The sequence below is a fragment of the Acomys russatus genome, chromosome 11 (genome assembly GCF_903995435.1).
Source record: "Acomys russatus chromosome 11, mAcoRus1.1, whole genome shotgun sequence".
NCBI classification, from domain to species: domain Eukaryota; kingdom Metazoa; phylum Chordata; class Mammalia; order Rodentia; family Muridae; genus Acomys; species Acomys russatus.
The window spans coordinates 20,755,987-20,775,891 of record NC_067147.1 but is presented as its reverse complement, the minus strand read 5'-3'; the positions used below and the strand labels follow the sequence as shown (position 1 = coordinate 20,775,891).

At 42.1% G+C, this 19,905-nt stretch overlaps 1 protein-coding gene across 6 annotated transcripts in view; it reads left to right on the top strand.

The window, feature by feature from the left end:
- Window positions 1–1,212: 1,212 nt before the first annotated feature.
- Window positions 1,213–19,905, top strand: part of Rims1 (regulating synaptic membrane exocytosis 1) — a 479,929-nt gene continuing 461,236 nt past the window's right edge. For all 6 annotated transcript variants that reach the window (XM_051152982.1, XM_051152985.1, XM_051152984.1 and 3 more), the window contains exon 1: window positions 1,213–1,674. In XM_051152982.1, the coding sequence (XP_051008939.1) occupies window positions 1,511–1,674 (164 nt within the window). In that variant the 5' untranslated portion in view covers window positions 1,213–1,510. The remainder of the gene's footprint in view (window positions 1,675–19,905) is intronic.

Here is a 19,905-nt window from a genome sequence, read left to right as displayed (position 1 = left end):
GAAATGGCTCCATTCGAGCTCTTCTCTCTATTGATTCTTTTATAAACTGCATTAACAAAATTCATTCTCCAGGTTTCAAGGCCGATAGCGTTATCTATTTTAAAAAGAATTGTCTATTAATTCTTGCCTTTATCACCCAAAGAAGCTCGCCTTAACGCCTATCAGTGCACCTGACAGGGAGCAGAAGCTTTTAAGTACAATAGGATACCGGTGGGTGTTTTCCCTTTCCTCGCCTCAGTGTTGCTGGAGAAGTACCCAAGGCGGCTGAGAAGTGAGTACATGATGATAGCGGACATCACTGGAGGAATTAGAGTAGATAATCCATTTACAAGCACCAGCGAAGTGCAGTTATGCAGTCTGATGGGGCTACCCAGTGCCCCAAATGGCAAATTAAGGAGTTACTGTGTGGTGGGGCGTCTTGAGGGGAAAATCAGGATACATAGCAGAACAGTTCTAGCGAGAACCCATCAGGAAAGGTATTGCATTGGAGAGTACAATGACAATTTAGGTGGCTGGGTGTGTGGTGTGTGTGTGTGTGTGTGTGTGTGTGTGTGTGTGTGTACCGAAATTATCTAGAAACCCACACACGACTGTGGCTCTGCACACTTGACGAGTAAAGGAGAAAGACATGGTGGCAGGAAGGGGAAAAAAATAGATCTAGAGGGTGTTGCATCCTGCTGTTCTAAACCCTGTGGGTGCTCAAAAAGCATCACTGATGAAGACTGTAGCGAGGATGAAGATGATTAATGCAACCCATGGGAAAAATAGGGTTGGGAAAGATGACATGGACCAGGACCTGAAGAGGGAGGATGACTCAGGGTGAGGGGTACCTGGGGAGAGAGAGCAGCAGAGTATGCACGTCGGCAGGCATGGGGAGGGGGGCAGCGGCCGGGGGCACGAGTGGCTCGGACCCGGGGAGTGGGTGGGTGGTGCCCGTGGGCGGAGCGGCTCCAGGACTGAGTGGCTGGCAGCTTATGTCTGCGAGAGCAGCAGCATCACCCGGGAGCGAAGCTCCGAGACTCCGCCTAACTGACACCCAAACTCTCCCTCTCCCTCCCGCAGCCCCAAACTGGAGGCAGCAGAGCCCGCGAGCAAGCAGCGTCGGGCGGCCTCGGCCCGGCCCCGCCCCCGGCCCGCCAGCCCAGCCCGCGCCCGGCCGCGCTTCAGAGCCCAGCGCCAGCCCTCACTCCCTCGCCGTGCCTCCGCCTGCCCGCCCCCGTCGGCCGAGGCTGGGCTGCGGGAGGCGGCCGGGCGGCCCCGAGGCTCGCCAGGGCGACCCAAACAAAGGCAGCATCCGGGCTCGGCGGGAGGCAAAGCATCATGAGAAACTGGGTCCTGCCTGTCCCCGGCTCCGCTGCTGCCGCCGCTGCCGCTGCCGCTGCCGCCGCCGCCGCCGCCACCGGGAGAGCTTCGCTGTGAGCGTGGAAAGCAGGGGCGCAGCCGCGGGGCGTGAATCCGAAAGGTGAGAGAGCGAGAGCCAGCGAGCCGAGGGGGCGGGCAGGCCACGAAAATGTCCTCGGCCGTGGGGCCCCGCGGTCCTCGCCCACCCACGGTGCCTCCCCCTATGCAAGAGCTGCCCGACCTGAGCCACCTGACCGAGGAGGAGAGGAACATTATCATGGCAGTGATGGACCGGCAGAAGGAAGAGGAGGAAAAAGAAGAGGCCATGCTCAAGTAAGTCCCCCCCCCCCTCACCCCCAAGGCGCGCCATCCATTCCTCGGTGGTGCCTCCATCCGTCCATTCACCACTCACTCACCCGCTCCTCTTGGTTGAGCGTGGGGGAGGGGCTGGCGAGGGTGCAGAGGTGAGGGCAGAGGTGCCCACCTTGGGTCTAGGGTCCCCGGATTTGAGCAGTGTAGAGGTTTGAGAGTCCGGAGGAACCAAAAACCTAGGACCTCAGGAGGATGGCTTGAGACAGGAGTGCCCAGGAGAACTAGGTGGACAGGAAGACCACCTTTTGGGGTGAGATCTACAGAGCTGAGTGAAGCTGATTGCATCCAAAGGAAGGGTCCCGGGCTGAGGGCAGATTAGGGACTAGGGATTGAGTAAAGAAAAAGGGTGGAGGTGGAATTGCTGAGGGCAGCTCCTCTTTGGAGTTGTTGAGCAGATCTGAGTTACAACAGTGAAGGGTGCTGGTATTTATATAATAAAAATGCTTATTTTTAGCGTTCATTTTGGTACTCATTCATTTTACAATGCAATGGTTGGGTCTTTTTTGGGCAGTTGCCATCTTTGGTAACCTGCCTCCTCAGCTTCCCTTTAGCCTTCTATTCCTAGTCTGCTACACAGAATAACTAACTGTGTGAAGACACATTTTCTTAAACCCATGTAATGCCATTGGCAGTACAAAGTTTTTGATAATGACAGTGGCTGATTGGTGACTTGGCCTGAATAAGATTGGGGTTACTCATTATTGTCTTCCAAGAGATCTCTTGGGCCTTCCCAGTTCCTGAAGGAAGTGGTCAGGCATTGAATTTCTGCACAATCCCCTCTTTCAGAACCCATGGGGACCTGTGCCTGGTGCCCCATTTTTTTCCCCCCTGGGCATGAGGAAGGGATTGGGTTGGCTGTCCATGGTGCAGAAGTGTGTGACACAGGGTCCTGCTGTTTGCTACAGCTGCTTGAAAGGACTGCCCTGCAAGCTGGGCTTTGCTTCTTAGCCTTGCCCATGAAGTGATGTTAAAGGGGCTTTCAACCCCGTCCTCTCTTGGGAAGTGTTCATACATTCAGTAAAGTTCAACTCTCTCGGGGTGAGGAATGTACAGACCCTGGCTGGTACTGATGTCCTGATATCTTTTGCTTATTCTGAAGGTGTATTTGGGGCATGCAATTGGCATGAAGAGCCAAAGGGAACCTGTTGCATCTGGAGTTAACTGGTTGCTAGGAAGTGTAGAGAGGGAGCAGGGGGTGACAGCAGGGCACAGGGCACACCCAACATGGCCTTTCTCCAACACCCTGGAATTGGTTACTTAAGGGAAGATGCTGTCTGAGAGGTCTCTCCTTCCCTTTGGTGCAGCAGAGCCTCACAGGGGAGGAATGTGAAACGCTGCATTCGCAGACGTGGGTCCCCCAAGCAAAAGCAACTGCAGTGAAGAGTAGGGAGGGCTATATTGAGGGAGAGATGTGGGTGTCAGGCCACAGCAAAATAGTAGGAATTCACTTCTTCCTCTTTCATTGTAAACTCTGGGAAAATAAAAGGCTGTTAAGTTAGAAGGCCAGAGCTGGCCTGGCTCTATAAGAGCAGCAGGTTTCTGAATTCCCTGCTCCTTCCCATCCAAAACACCGAACCAAACCAGCCAAACAAACAAACCAAAACAACAACAAAAACAAGAGCAAAACCCAAAACCAAATACTTTAAGCCTGCCAGTTTGACAGAGGCAGAACCTTAGTAATCTGCTTCCTGTCCCTCTTGGAAGAGTGACATCCCCTATGCTGCAGGCTTCCCCTCTTCTGAGCCTAGAAGTAATGGATGGTGTCTAATGGTGCTGCTGTCTGTCTGTCTGGTTGTTAGTCCATCTGTCCTCACCACTGCAGCCCCTGCCACCTGTCCTGGACACTCTCCTGTTGGCTAGCACTTGCAGATTTGCTGGCTGTTTCCTCCTTCCGTGCTTGCTGCAGACAGCAGGTAGATAGAGGCTTCCAGCAGCTAGTGATACCAAGGGGCTGCTGCCTACCAGAGTCCAGACAGGAAAGGGAGGCAAAGTGCAAGTAGTGGCTGTAATGCCTCTCTTCACTGGCCATGGGGAACACTGAGTGATGGGTTTCAAGTGGGAGTGGATGAGTTTGGGGCAGAATTGCAGTCCTGCTAACCACATAGGGCCAGGGATACTACTATATGGGCTTATTTGGACAAACAAATTCAAAGCTTTGCCCAACTGCTTGTGTCTATTTGTGTTTAGCATATCATTTTCACTGCTTTCCACGGGCTTGTAAATACTCCCCCTGTATGGCATGATTTCACAGAATATCGCAGCGTGTCATGCTGTTATACAACAGCTCTCCATAACCCTGGACCTCTGCACTAACTTTCTCAATCGGCCTCCTCCACTAATGCCGTGGCCCTTTGTGCAGGGGTGGGTTGGCGGGTGTTTTGGGATGCTGGTGTGCTTCCATGTAAGCCTCTCATGATATTTGCAATTAGTGAGACAGTGTTATGCTTTTTTTTTCCCTAGAAGGAACTTTGTGTTTTAGAAACTAGGGATCATAGGGGCCATTCAGATGACACATATGTAAGGGGCACGTAATGACATCTGGTCATGGGTGGTGGCCATTTCTAAACTTGCCAAGGAAAATGACCAAGAGACAGGATGCCTTTCACATGCCTTTACTAAAAAGACAAAGAGTGTTTGTGGCAATACTTGATCCATCATGTCACACACCCAAGGAACTACTTTTACAAAAGACCTAAACAGAACTACAGTCCTGGGAACAGAGAAATTAGATTTGAAATATACTTTTGTGATCACTGTAGGACCATCTGCTTGCACTGCCTAGTGTGCGAGCTCTTCTCTGCAAGGTGTAACAGCAGACATTTACGCCATCTTAAGAAACACAAATTAAAATATATTTGTATAGTTAGCCTTGATTGCAAATTACTGCTTAAGTCTATATTTGATAATGACATTAAATAGGTACAAATAGGAAAAAGTCAATTTACTTCCACCTCAAGAATTTAAAATTTTTACATGAAGTTGGAAGGACTTGATCCTCATGATCATATTTTTTTGTAAAATCTGTTGATTTTAAGTAATATTGCTTTATAATTAGAAGGAGTTGGCTCTTGAGACTTGTACTTCTTGATTGATGTAACTGAAACAGGGGTTTTAATTTTTTGGTTCTTTGGTGGTCTCTGTCTCTGTCTCTGTCTCTCTCTCCCCCCCCCCCCCCCCGTGCATGTGTGTATGTGTGTGTGTGTGTATGTATGTGTGTGTGTGTGTGTGTGTGTGTGTGTGTGTGTTCTGAAATCTTTTTGAAACCTCATTTCCTCAATGAATGCTCTTTCAAGTACCTGTCAGTAGGCATTATGGGTCAATATATTACATAGACGGAAAACTGTGTTATCTGGGACCTAAATCAGAGAAGATCTCATTAGAGGTAAAAATCTTGCTCCTTCTCTTAAATAAAAGCTTCCAAGAGAAATGAGCTTCAGAATAGGAAGAGAAAAGAAAAAGAAAGAAAGAAAGAAAGAAAGAAATAGAAGCAGAGAGTGAGAGGGTGATTTGATGATGAAGATTAAAAGCCATATTGAAATAGTTACTGAAATTGGCTAACACTTATTGAGTATTTCCTGCATGCCAGCCATTACTCTAATTGGTTGCAATGTCACATGAGTGAACTGTGCTGACTTACAATGTGTGCTTGAATCCTCACAGTATCCTGAGGGTTTCAATGATGCCCTCAACTGACTCATATACCTGGCTCAACCAAGATTCAACCCCAAATCTTTCCCACCAAATGCAACTGTTTTCCTGGCCACTACATTGCCTCTCAACTGAGAAGAAGCTTCTAACATTAGTCTTTTCCTTACATGAATTTCTGGTCTTTCTTTTCATTCAGAGGTATGGTGTGACAGACTAAGCTGATGTAGACTATGAGCTACTGGTCTTGATGGAGCAGGGCTGACTTATCTTACCCTGGAGCACAGAACATTGCTGTGCATTGAGGGCAATAAAAGTGCCTCCAATTTAAAGATAATAAAAAGTGTCATAGTAGAGTGGAAAGACCTTTGGAATGGTGCATTTTTTTTTTACATTTGATTTCTTCCACTTACTGTGTGTACATGGGTTAGAAAATTGTTAGAATTTCGTGGGGTTCCATGCTTGTTACATATTCTGTAACTCAAGATGTAACTTGCTTAACAAAGATGACTTTGGCATCTCTGCCTTCTTGCTGGGGACCTTGTCCTGCATTCTCAAGCATCTGTCAGTATAACCTGGCTGGGGAGAAAAGATATAATAGGAATTTCTATTACGTTCATTTTCCTGCTTTTCATCTGTGTGCATGCATACCACATTGTACTTTCAAATGTATTGAAAGGGACTGCTTTTTTCAGAAACATCAGTTGCCAACCAGAAAAAGGATGTATATACACTAGGGAGGGGGGTAATGATAATGTAGGTATATTTCTATTGATAAAGATTTTCACATGCTCTACCCAGGCATACTCTAGCCCGTTGTTCAGGCAAGGATGGATGAGAAGAAAAGGAGAAAAGATGAGAAGTGGAGAGAGAAAGTGGCTGGAACGTGAGGAGGGTCTCTGAATCCAAGATGTTCTGTTAGGCAGAAAGGACTGGAGGGCCGAGAACACCCTTGCTGGTTGGCGTCAGTCCTGCTCCACACTGTTAGTAAATGGAAAGGTTAAATTCAGGGAAGGCTAACTCTCAACCATGTAGGAAGTTTTCACTTTCAACAAAAGCCTCTCTCTCTCTCTCTCTCTCTCTCTCTCTCTCTCTCTCTCTCTCTCTCTCTCTCTCTCTCTCTCTCTCTCTCTCTCTCACACACACACACACACACACACACACATACACACACACACACTGTGAAAGTCCTCAAATATTCACAGAAAAATATAGAAAAGAGAACTTTAAAATGTTTTTTTTTTTTTAAAAAAACCAGTGTCAAAAATAATGAAGAAAATCAAAACTGTTGGTCTTTGGTTGATCTGTGGTGGTTTATTTTTAACTCATGTATATCCTTAATAGAGCATTACCCTTCATATCTTTACGTTGCAGAATTTGAGGTGCCCTATGCTATACAAATCGGCGTGATCCTTGGGCTAGTGCCAAGCCGAATAATAGAAACACAACCTCTCCTGAAGATTATTTGTTCAACTTGTTTCAACAGGAAGGCTGACTTGTGCAAAGCAGTCCAAAACCTCCTGGAAAGATACCAGTGTGAATTCCTGAAACCACTCCATTCTCCCACGTCTATAAGGAGCATATGGATGGGCTTGTTTCGCATGGATTATAAGTGCCATTGTGTTGAATTTCATTTACCTTAATGGTCTATGTTCTGTTTTTAAACAACTTTGAGCTGTGGATCTTGGGAGATGAGTTTGACTATTCCAGATAAGGTCTGGAGAGTTGAGGAAAATTTCCCTGAGGCACAAGGCAGCAAGAGCGATAGAGCCTTGGTCTCCTGTACAGAGATTCCTGCCTTCACTGTTTATCAAAAGCCTATAGTAGATCGGTGGGTGTGGGTATTGTAGACTGTTTTGTTCATCTCTTGGGAATAGAAAGCTAATGTGTGCTATTTCCTTTCTATATATGTCAGACGTTTCTCTGCATCTTATAATGCTATGCATCTCCTGCTCCACTCCTGGCAAGCCGTCCAGTCCATTTGTGTTGGTTTATTTTCTCATGCTAGTGAAGCCTATAGAACTTTGGTTTCCTGGGTGCTTGCTCATGGCATTTGGTCTGCTAATCCAGACAGTGAATCTTCCAAGCAGCAGGAGAACTGCATATGGCTGGTGGGATTCCCCTGTGCTTTCCTGAGCATGTTCTTCTCTCTAGCTTATGCTCTTCTCACCTACTTGCTCTTTCACACACCGGTCTCCCTAATACAGTAGCATTTTATTTATTTATTTATTTATTGCCACTTTCCTCCTCAACTGGAAGTCTCTCTCTGATGTATTGTTCTGAATTCTATTTATCAGGTAGGATATTTCTGTTTGTAGAATGATATGATAGTTGATTCAAAAATAACACCAAGCTTTAGAATTTCAGGTATTAAAATTGGACCAGGCCATGTGCTGTGTGGGTAGAATAGAGATAACACTCTTCTGAAAGCTTATTGCTGGTGTAGTTCCTACCACTTAAAAAATTCCATGGTGGCGCACGCCTTTAATCCCAGCACTCAGGAGGCAGAGGCAGGTGGATTGCTGTGAATTTGAGGCCAGCCTGGTCTACTGAGTGAGTCCAGGACAGCCACGGCTACACGGAGAAACCCTGTCTTGAAAAACCAAACCAACCAACCAACCAAATAAACAAACAAAAAACCCAAAACCAAACCAAACCAAACCAACCAAACAAAAAACTTCCATGATTTGAAAGGTCTTGCTGTAGAGGATACTGAACTAGGTTTTGGTCTTGTTTTTCATTGCTTTTGTTGATGTTGTTGTTTTCAGTTTTTGAGACAGGGCTTCTCTGTATAGCCCTGAGTGTCCTGGAACTCTTTCTGTAGACCAGGTAGTTCTGCCTGCCTCTGCCTACTGAGTACTAAACTCAAAGGTGTGTGCAACCACACCTTACTAGGTGTTGGTCTTAATGCTATCACTTTCTATAGGTGTAAACATTATTAAGTCACCCCATTTAGTTTCTTGGCTTGCTGTATGCATACAGTGGGACCTGTAAGGTCTGCTTTAACATGGTTAAACTGAAACATCTTTAGACTTCAAATTACTGTACCCAAGGAAATTGCTTGTGTGGCCTTTACTCTTTGAAAGTGAGGCTGATCTGTAGGAGCTATTGGACTTTTGTGTAGGAAATCTTTTTGGAGTAGGCCCCACCTATACTCTTAGGATTGCTGTTTGACCAGGATTGCCGTTACACTAAGGTGGGAAGTTGGCAAGAAAGTAAAAGTAAAAATGACCACAGGGCCTTATCTCATTATGGTTTTCTTTATTTCTCATTAAATAATAAATGTTTAAAGCACAAAAAGTAGTGGGAAAATGGTAAAGTTAGAAATAACAACAAACTGATTATAGTCCCAGGTGAGAAACGAAATAAGCTCAGAATAATTTTCCTACTTTTTTTTTTTTAACTAAAAAAATGAAACAATATTAACTTCTTTGTCACTGGGTGTAATAAATGGGTCATTTTTAATAATTAATGAGAGACTACTTGTCAAGTAATTTATCTTTTTAGCTTTTGATTTTATGATGAAACATATGCATTTAAGTTTTAAAAGTTTCTGTACTAAATGCTCAATGGTTTCTGCATGTATAGTCTCACATTCTTATTTTTTTATTTATGGTTTTATTTTTGGTTTTTTGAGACCAAGTGTCTCTGTGGAGCCTTGGCTATCCTGGATCTGTTTTTGCAGACCAGGCTGGCCTCGAACTCAAAGATCCACCTGCCTCTGCCTCCCTGAGTGCTGGGAACACATGTTTGTGCCACTGTACCCAGCTTCATCTCACATTTTTATAGCAGGTTTATGTGCATTTATTTTGACCTAGGTTAAATAGCTGACAATAGGGGCTATCCTACAGAATTGGCTTGGGGCTTTGCTACTTCTGTTGCTATTTTGTGAGAACTTCCTACACATATAAATACTTATTTAAAGAAAAACCTGTCTTGCTTAAAAAGAGAGTGACTTACTTATATATTGATTTGCCTTTATTTTTATACCATTTCTAAAAATATGGACAGTGTTTCATACTGTCAGTTTTAGGTATTAGCTTAGATGACAATTTAGATGATCTTTTTCCTCTTTATAGATTTTGGTTTTTTTTTCCCCCAAATTATTTATTTTAAACAACTGAAATTCAAACAATTAAAAGGTTTAAAATTTATTGAAGTCATAAATAATGCAAACAAGGAGTATATAATCTTGAAAACCGTTGTTTGGCCAACAATAATGATGTGCTGAAAACGAGACATTGAATTCCACAGAACCTCAGCGCATGCTTCTTTTATGGAAAGGCTGAATTCAAAATTTCAATAATTTTTCAAATAATAGTTGTCAGTTACAACTGCATACAGGACTATCTATGAAAATTCTCTTCTGAGCCTAGGAAAAGTTCAGCCTACAGTTTAGAGGCCATATCCCTTGTGTGTGGATTCATTTAAATAAATTTTAGAATGTAGTATTTTGATAATCCCTTTGAATTTTAAGTGGTAAGATAATGTAATATTATTGAAAAGAATTTTAAGCAATTTGTAAGTTATTAAGGCATTTAATTAGAATATTAGCTATTTTTAAAAAAGCATAATGAATGGGACTGAGATAATATAGATGGAAGTATCCAGTTAATGATTTACGCATTGTTCAGCACTTTTTTATTACTCATCATTAAGTTAAGTTACTTGTCTGGAAGATATTATTATGTTTATATAGACAATGCCTGTGCATTGAAAACCAATTAAATTGTCTATACTGCTATGTAGATATGCTATTTAGTTCTTTTAATGGCCTGTCATGTTTAATATGGATATATATTCACAAGTGAAACAGTATAGTAGCAGTTATTGATGACAGATTCCTGTGCTAGCTAGTCCTGGCATAGTTTACTTTATTACATCTCAATTTATATTACTATTCTTGAAGTATTTGCCCATTGGCCTTTGAAGAATACTCTTTAATTTCAAGAAGCCAAATGTTCAGGCTAGGTTTTAGTCAACTTGACATGAACTAGGATCATCTGGGAAAAGAGAACCTCAGCTGACAAAGTGCGTCCATCCCATTGGCCTGTCAGCAAGTCTATTAGGCCACATTTTCTCAATTAATGATAGATGCGAAAGGACCTTTCTGGCCCACTGTGGGTGGTGTCATGCCTGCACAGTGGATCAGGGAAGCAGGAGAAAGTACAGTGAGCAAGCCGTGGGTAGTCTGTCTGTACACGATCTTCCTCTGTGGCCCCTACTTCAGTTCTTGACTCCAGGTTCTTGCCTTGAGTTTCTACTTTGACTGTTCTCCTTCCTTCTATTATGGACTATAACCTGTAAGTCAAAAATAAACCCTTTCCTTCTCAAGTTGCTTTTGGTGATGGTATTTATCCCAGCAATGGAAGCATAAATGAGACACCAAGTTATTGTAAAGTTCTCAGTTATTGGTGCACAGTCATTGTGTGTCTCATGTCTAGTCTTGTCATTTATACTCATTTTAAGATTTATTTGCTTTTTATTTTATGAATAAGTGTGAATGACGCTTGAGTGGATGTGTGGGGGCTGTGTGGGGGGCACAATCCCGTAGGTGCTAGAAGAGGGAATTGGGTCCTCTGGAGCTGGAGTTTTAGGCAGTTGTGGGTTCTGGGAACTGAACCTGGGTCCTGTGTAAGAAATGCAAATGTTCTTCCTTGCTGAGCCATCTCTCCAGCCACAGCACTTGCCGTTGAAATAAAAAAATGAAATGAGAAACTCTTCTAAAGGTGGCTGGTTGGTTTTGTTTCCTTCCTTCCTTCCTTCCTTCCTTCCTTCCTTCCTTCCTTCCTTCTTTTCTCCCTTCCTTCCTCCCTCCCTCCCTCCCTTTCTCCCTTCCTTCCTCTCTTCCTTCCTCCCTCCCTCCCTCCCTTTCTTCCTTCCTTCCTCCCTTCCTTGCAGCTTGTTTTTAGAAAAATTAGACTATATTTTTAGTATTCATGGATTGTATAAATCAAAATATCAAATTTTTTCAGAATATAAAGTAGTATATGTACATATTTAGAAATCTGCTAAGGTCAGAAAAATTACTTAGTGTCTGGGTGAAATAGATGAGAACAAAGTAAGGTAACCCACTGGCTTTCCATTTTTATATTTCACATAGCTTAGCAGATTTATCTTTCTTGGTTGTCTCTGTATTGTAATATAGTGGAGCTTAAATATTCTTTCTAATCCTTTCCTTCTGAAAATAAAAGAGGATATACCTTATATCCTGGTATTTGAAATAGAAGTATATTGGAATAAGCAATCTCTTTTATATTGGTTATTAAAACTTGGTAAACACAAAAGTTATAAATAGCCTCTTCTACTCTGGTGTTATATCTGAAAATTAAAATGTAAAATCTTATACAGATAATTTGAATTTGTAGATTTTTCTTGTACTCTAGGCCAAATATTTTCACTTAATATAGCAGCCCAGGATAAAAACTTGATGCTAGTGTCAAAAGGCCTGAGACCTACTTAGACACAGGCATGAGAAGGACATGCCATGGTTTTTGGTATCCAACAACTTGAGCTAGTCAATACAGAGCACAGCTATGATTGATAATGAGCCCAATGGCTAGTACCTGCATTCCATAAAGGCAGCATTGTGAACACCTCCGGGCCAGGCACAGAGAAAACCAAACTGAACAAAGACATCCAATTATAGACCAGATATTAAGTAGTTGTTAAAACTTAGACAAACATCTTAAGAATGAGGTGAATGGCTACTAAAGCAGGAGCTGCATGTCATGTCAAAGCACCCTCTTCTCTGCCACCTGTAGTTACATTTCCTTATAATTTACCCTTAATTTTCCTAAATGTCCCTATTCTAGCCCAGTCTTGAGCCTCAAATGTCCTTCTTGAAGTTTCTTCCTGTAGCCTGTTTTTCCTTTACTTTGACAAATCCTTTCTGTTAAGTCTTATATGGTGTCCTCAAATTGCAGCAGGTACATGCAAGAGAGTCTCAAATCTATAATCATGTTTTGAATTTTCTGCTAAATTCTGCATTCCTATTGCAGCGCCCTTTTGGTATCTTTTTTTAACTGGATGTCTTATGGGCACAGTGAACTTATTGCCACCCATCATAGATCTCTTAGCTTTTTACCTAAACATGATGATTTGAGTTTCCTAAGTAGCATCTCTTCTATACGTCAGAATGGATCTGAAGCTTCAGGGTCTGTATCCAGCTCATCTTCGCTTTTTGGTGTTGTCTACCCAGCCTTGACTGCTGTGGTCTTCGTTGATTTTCACTGCTCCTTCATTACTTGGTGACTCTCCCTCATGCTTTACTCTTGATCAGACACCTTTCATCTAAATTTATCCTGGCCTTTTAAATTAGATTAAACGACACCTCATCTGCTACATCTTCCCAAACTTCCCAGGCTGGTTTCAGTACTTGCCTTCTGTGCACATATTTTCAGAGCATTTTCACTCAACGCTCTCATCTCAGCACAGAGTACACTGCTGAAGGTGGCACCAATTTCTGTTGTATCCATCATAAACACATATAACAGGTGCCCAGCTATTTGAAATGGTGCATATGAATGAACGAGTAGATTCAAAAGATGTGGACTAGAGTCACCTAAGGCTGCTAATGATGTGAGTGGGAGGTGGAGTGGGATGGTTATTCTAACCACAGAAATACAGTCAGCAAATCCTGAAAGCAGAGAATGAGCTGTTTGCTCTTGACTATAGAGAGAAGCGGGTTGACCAGAATGTATGGGGAAATAAATATTTGGTATTGAATGCTACAAGGTAAAATTAAAATATAATTTTTGGATGGTCTGTTGTGTTCTTGATTTATCATTCATGGCTTTCTGAAAGACAGCATTCCAAAGACATTTGACTGTCAGTGTGGGAGGATGTAAAATAATAGATTTTTAAAGGTAATTTTTCAGAAAGGCACACTTAATTAGGAATATTTTAATGAAAGCATGACTAACTCAGAGTCTAAAGCATAACACATTTTCTGATTTGATATTTACAATTAGGTCAGATGATCACAATGTATTATATTAAATTATTATATTAAATTAAAAATGTTCCTTACATCATCCTCTTGTTTTAAAAGCTCCTTGAAAGTAGATGGTTTCTATTACTTATCATTGTATTTGCATTACCTTCTCTGTGATCAACACATGAGAAGATTTCAACAAATGTTTATTGAACCATTGAAGCACAAATCTCTGTACTTTGAAGACTAGACGCCATCGTTCTTATGTGGACGGGAACTTGGTGACTGTCCAATCCTGGTCTGACAAATGGTTCACATGCAAAGTTCTGTACAAAGAATGTCACCTGTGGTGTCAGATGCCTCAGCACTTTTTGAACACAGTGCTGCAAGGTATCAACAGAAGGAATTGGCAAACAAGACAGCGGTTGACACACTAGTCACTGAAGATCCTTCCCACTCTTTCAAGGCGTTTTGTTGCTAGTTAGTCAAAGACCTGTGGACAAGATACCCGTCAACTCTTCTTTGGTCTTATCCAGTGACTTCCTTTTGCTTGTTGATGTTGGAGCTGTTCTTTCAAACAGATTGAGCATGAGTTGACTTCTCACTGGTGCCACCAGCTTTTGGGATTATCTGGAAGGATAGGTGGGAGACCCTAACAGTAGCCTTGGTCATTTGGCTTTGTGATAACCTTGAGAAACACATGAGGATGAGTCAAATGGGTTGTATGTCAAGAACATGAAAATGAGATTGGTTTTAAAATGTAAATATGAGTCAGGTGTCTTGTGGGTGGGCCTCAAGTTAAACAGTTCAGGGGAGGAAAGGTATAGAGTTAACCCTTAAGAAAAGTTCACTTTTGAGAGGTAAAAGATGACAATAAATCTTAAATTACCAGAGAGAGAAAATAAAAACCAAAAGAATTATTACTTATTACATACATATAGATAATACACTACACTACACACACACACACACACACACACACACACACACACACTCTCTCTCTCTCTCTCTCTCTCTCTCTCTCTCTCTCTCTCTCTCTCTCTCTCTCTCACTCCAGGTTTGCAGTACCAGGCATGTATTCTCTCCCACAGAGCAAGGCCATATCCAATTAGAGAGAAGTTGGTTACTCCAGTAGCTGTCTTGCCATGATGTCATCAGTGAGTACATTTTGCCAGACAAGTTGGTCTTGTACCATGCGGGGTCCAGAAACCATTAACGTTTCTTGCCTCCAATATCCTACTTAACACCTACTGGCTTACTAGCAGGGAGAGAGTTTCCTGGTTGGTTCAAGGTTGGTTTTTCTATTTTTTGCTTCACAAGTATCTGATGTCATCAGCAACAGGCTTTTAACCTTCAAGTTATGCTGAGCAGCCAAGAACAGTGAAAAGTATGGTGCCTTGTTTGGGGTGTCTCTTTGGCCTCCCTGGCCCATAACTCACAGGGAGGTTATTCTGTGCCTGGCACGGAGAGTTTCCTTCAATAGCCATGTAATACATGTAATACACACACTCCCCCTTCTCTCTGTGTAATATTTTTGAGTAGCTTAAAACTTGCAGACTTCCATGAGAGGGGAGAGAGGGCATATATGGTGCTCATCTTTCTGTGCCCTCTTGACTTCACTTAGTATAATCTTTTTCAAGTTTCGTTCACCTGCAAATTTCATTTTTTTATTTTTTAAGGCCAAGTAATATTCCATTATGTATATGTATGTATATGTACAACATTTTATTTATCCGTTAATTAATTGATAGACATCTTGATTGATTCCATTTCCTTGTTATTGTGAATAGGGCAGCAGTGCATATGTTGTGCGTGTCTATGTAGAAGGACATAAAATCTTTTGGGTGTATGCTCAGGAATGACGCAGCTGTTTCACATTGTAGTTTTATTTCAAGGTTTTTTTTTTTTTTTTTTTTTTTTTTTTTTTTGGATAACCCCTCAGACTGTTCTCCACAATGGTTGCACTAGTTTATCCTCTCACCAGCAGCGCATAAGTGTCCCCTTTCTCAACATATATGTAAGCATTTGTTGCCATTTGTGTCCCTGATCTTGGCTGTTTTGACTTGACAGAGATAAAATCTTAAATTAGTTTAATCTGCCTTTCCCTGATAACTGAGAACATTATACACTTTAAAAAGCTGTTTATGTGTATTTCTTCTTTGAGAACTTTTGACTTAGCTACACAGTGCATTTTCCATGTTTCTTTAAAAATACCTTAAAGCTAAATATAATTACAGCATTGCCCCTTTAGTTCTTCCTTCACTCCTTCTCATTTCCCATATTCCCTATCAGATTAATGGCCTCTTTCTGTTTAATTATTACTGTTTTACACACACACACACACACACACACACACACACAGTTTCAACCTTATTCTATTACTGTTGCTTGTTTGTACATGATTTCAGAGCTGACCACTTGGTATTAGATAATGAATTAAGAGGCTCATCCCTGGGGAAAACTAATCCGCCCCCCCCCCCCCCCCCCCGCTCTCTCAGCAGTCATTAATTATCTGTAGCTCCATAGCCCATTTTTTTAGTTGGGCCAGAGAAACTCAAATTCTTATTCAATATGATGCTATATCCCAGGCTACAAGCACTTTAGGGGTTGGAGAGATTGCTCAGTGGTTAAGAGCACTGGCTGCTCTTCCAGAGGATCCAGTTACAATTCCCAGCACCCACGTGTCAAGTCACAACTGTCTGTAACACAGATGTGACACCTTCACACAGACATCCATGCAGGCAAAAGACCAATAAAACAAAAATAAATGAATTACTAAAAAACATTACTATTACGTCTTTTTCATAGAAAACAAAGAGAAATAATTTAGATCAAGTTTACACAACAGAGTGGCCAGTATTCCATGGAACTGACAAATAAATGACTATTATTATGAAAAAATGCTATATGAATATAATAAAAAAGAATTGCATGAATGTAAACTGTTGCCATTCCTAGCAATGATTATTATGAAGTACAGGGTAAAATGTACCCGCATGTGCATTTCAGAATTAAAGAGGCCTAGTGTTTCTTTTTTTTTTTTTTAATTTATTCTTGTTACATCTCAATGTTTATCCCATCCCTTGTATCCTCCCATTCCTCCCTCCGCCCCACTTTCCCTTTATTCCCCTCCCCTATGACTGTTCCTGAGGGGGATTACCTCCCCCTATATATTCTCATAGGGTATCAAGTCTCTTCTTGGCTACTTGCTGACCTTCCTCTGAGTGCCACCAGGTCTCCCCCTCCAGGGGACATGGTCAAATGTGAGGCACCAGAGTACGTGAGAAAGTCATATCACACTCTCCACTCAACTGTGGAGAATATTCTGACCATTGGCTAGATCTGGAAAGGGGTTTAAAGTTTTCTGCCTGTATTGTCCTTGGCTGGAGCCTTAGTTTGAGCGGGACCCCTGGGCCCAAATCTGCCTATCATAATGTTCTACTTGTAGGTTTCTAGGACTCTCTGTATCCTTTTATTTTGTTATTCTCCCATGCGTCTCTCATTTAGAGTCCCAATAGGATGCCCTCCCCTCTGTCCCAGTTTCCTGGTAAGTGAAGGCTTTCGTGGGACATGCCCCTTGGGCTAGTTTTTTTTTTTTATTCTTCTCTTGTATAATTACATCCCAACCTCAGTTTCCTCTCTCTCCACTTCTCCTAGTCGCTGCTCCCTACCTTCCTTCTACCCCCAGATCTACTGCTCCTCCATTTCTCTTCAGGAAAGAGCACACTTTCCAGGGATATCAACCAAAAACAGCATGACAAGTTACAGTAAGACCAGGCATAAACCTCATATCAAGGCTGGACCCGGCAAACAAACAGGAAGCAAAAGGTCCCAAGAGCAGGCAAAAAAGCCAGAGACAGCTCCTGCTCCCACTGTCAGGAGCCCAACAAGAGCACCAAGCTCAACACCCATAATATATGTGCAGAGAACCAAGCTCAGGCCCAAACAAGCATCCCAATTGTCACTTCATTCTCTGTGAGGCCCTAAGAGCCCAGCTTAGTTGATTCCCTGGCCTGTGTGCTACTGATGTCCTCGAGCCTCCTGCGAGCCCTATATTTTAACCCAAGTCTCCAACACATATCATGTGAGACTTGTTGGAGTAATCTAGGCCTCTGCTAGCACCATTGCCGTATATGTGAGATAAAGATAAGCAGGAGGGGCCAGTGGGATAGCAGTAAGCATGCAATGCACTTGGCACAACCTCTCATACCCGGAGAGCCTTAACAACTTCTGAATGTAGTACTATTTTATGATATCTTGGATTTAAATAGTACTGTGCTTCCAGTATTCATTCGCTTTTCTTAGAGTATAAAGTACATCTACTCTGTTCTAGCTTACAAGTCCAGAACTTTCTGTGTTGAGACTATATAAAGGAATTTAGAATCACAATTAGAGCTGCGCTTCATACATTGCACTATGCCAGAATACTCTTGTTCATTGTAGTGATTTTATCACAATGGGGGAGCATGGAGTAGACTCTGGGTGCTTTCTTTTAAGCCAGGATAATAAGTCTTATTTTAGCAGACAGTTAGAATAGATTTACCTTGCATTATGCTTACAGCTGTAATCCTTTGTATTTGTTGTTTTGGCAAGGAGCTATTCTGACTCACTTCTCAAAGATCATCATTGCAGATGGATGCATGAGAATTTACACACATGCTTCATACGCCCTGAATGCATTGGAACAAATGGCCATCTTGAATTTGCAGCATGAGGAGACCTTCAGCTGAGAATACTCAAATTATTTTTGCAGGGTGCATTACTAAGATTTTTCTAACCCACAGGAAATTAAATTCCCGAGTAAATAATCATACCTGCTAAAGGAAATATTAAATATAAGTATGGAAATGCCTTTTATGGGCTGAGTTTGCTCGGTGAGCGTGATGACCAGAGTTTGGATGCTCAGAATCCATGTGAAGCTTTATAAGACTGCACCCGTCTGTATTTCAGTGATCCTGTGGTAAGAGGGATGGCAGGGACCGGAGAATTCCTAGCTAGCATGCTGTTCATGGCAGTAAGCAGACGACCCTCTCTCAGTTAAGATGGAAGGCAGAAAGGAACACCTGAAGTTGCCTTCTCACCTTCACATGTACATTACACCAGTACATACAAACACACACAAATGAACACACACATACATACACACTTCCATGTAGATACACCTGTGTGGCATGTGCACACACGCGGGCGCATACACACACACACACACACACACACACACACATGTCTTAAAAATGCTATTGTTTAAAGTTGTGCAGAGTACCTCATGCCTACAATTTCTGAGTCAAAAGAATCGATGTAAAATGGAGGCCATCCTGAGCTACAAAGTGAAAAATGCTGTCTCAAAAAGAAGTAAATAAGAAAACATTTAAAAAGATGTCGCTTAAATGTATGTCTACTGTGGAATTAAACCAAAGAAATATTGACATATGTTATTTTTATACAAAATTAGGAAGGATGAGGATATGTCTTAAATATTTTAAACAAATATTTATTACAGTTCTACATTTTTTTGCTGAAATCAAAAGTATAATATAGTAATAAAAACAATCAAAGGTATAGCAAAAGCATTCAACATTACCATCCTATTCTAGCTCAGGATATATCCACCCAGTTCTAGCTCAGTGTGTGTGTGTGTGTGTGTGTGTGTGTGTGTGTGTGTGTGTGTGTGTGTGTGTGTGTATAAAGTGTATATACACTTATACACATATACACAATATGTCAAACTTACTTCTAACTCATAAGAAAACTAAATGCATGTAATAGCAGTCTGTTTTGTTGCTGGACTCGTGACAGTTAGAGTATATTGCTTATGCTAGTATTTTGAAATTTTCTGAACAATAGCTATTCTTTATATATACTTGGGATGGCAATGATGTAAGACTCAGCTCTGGAAACCCATCATGACTTTTGTTTTCAGCTACAAAATTAAAGAGAGCGGCATTTGCCCTTATTATACAAGATGTAGCTATTTCTCCCCGTAAAATCAGTAGAAGGTTTTGGGACATGAAGCATGGAGATGTTCCTTTTACTGTTTTGGACTCTCAGTTTAAGTGAGACTTGTTGCCCCTCCATCCCTGCCTCAGTTAAGAAGTGCACTTTTTGGCTTTTAGTTTCTGCTTTTATTTCATTCAGGAAGAATTAGTGGGTAATTTAGGGGAGCTTTAGGCGTTTGAACTTCTTTCAACCCTTCTTTGCTTTCCACTCCTCTACGTTGCAGGAGACAGAAATATGAGAGGCTCTGTGGTGAATTTTCCCAGAAGAGATAAATGAAACATCCATGGTACAATGCCAGTCATTTCCAGAGAGGCATGAGTTTTTTTTTCTGCTTTGGCCCTTGGCTCTCTCTCACTCCTGCTGGGCACATCCAACTCTGTGTCATCCCCCTTCAGGGCTGCTCCAAGGGAGAGGAGCTGCACAGATGTGGGCATACAATACTTGGCATGAATTTCTCCTTCTAAAAGAGCTGGCCTCTCAGGGTGCAATCAGCTCTTCTCATTTTATCTGAGTGGCCGCATATAGGTTATCTAATTTACTTGTGGGAGTTACAGACCAAGCAGAAGCTGTGGATGAGGCAGGCGAGCATATTTAGAAAGGCGGGGAACTCTGCG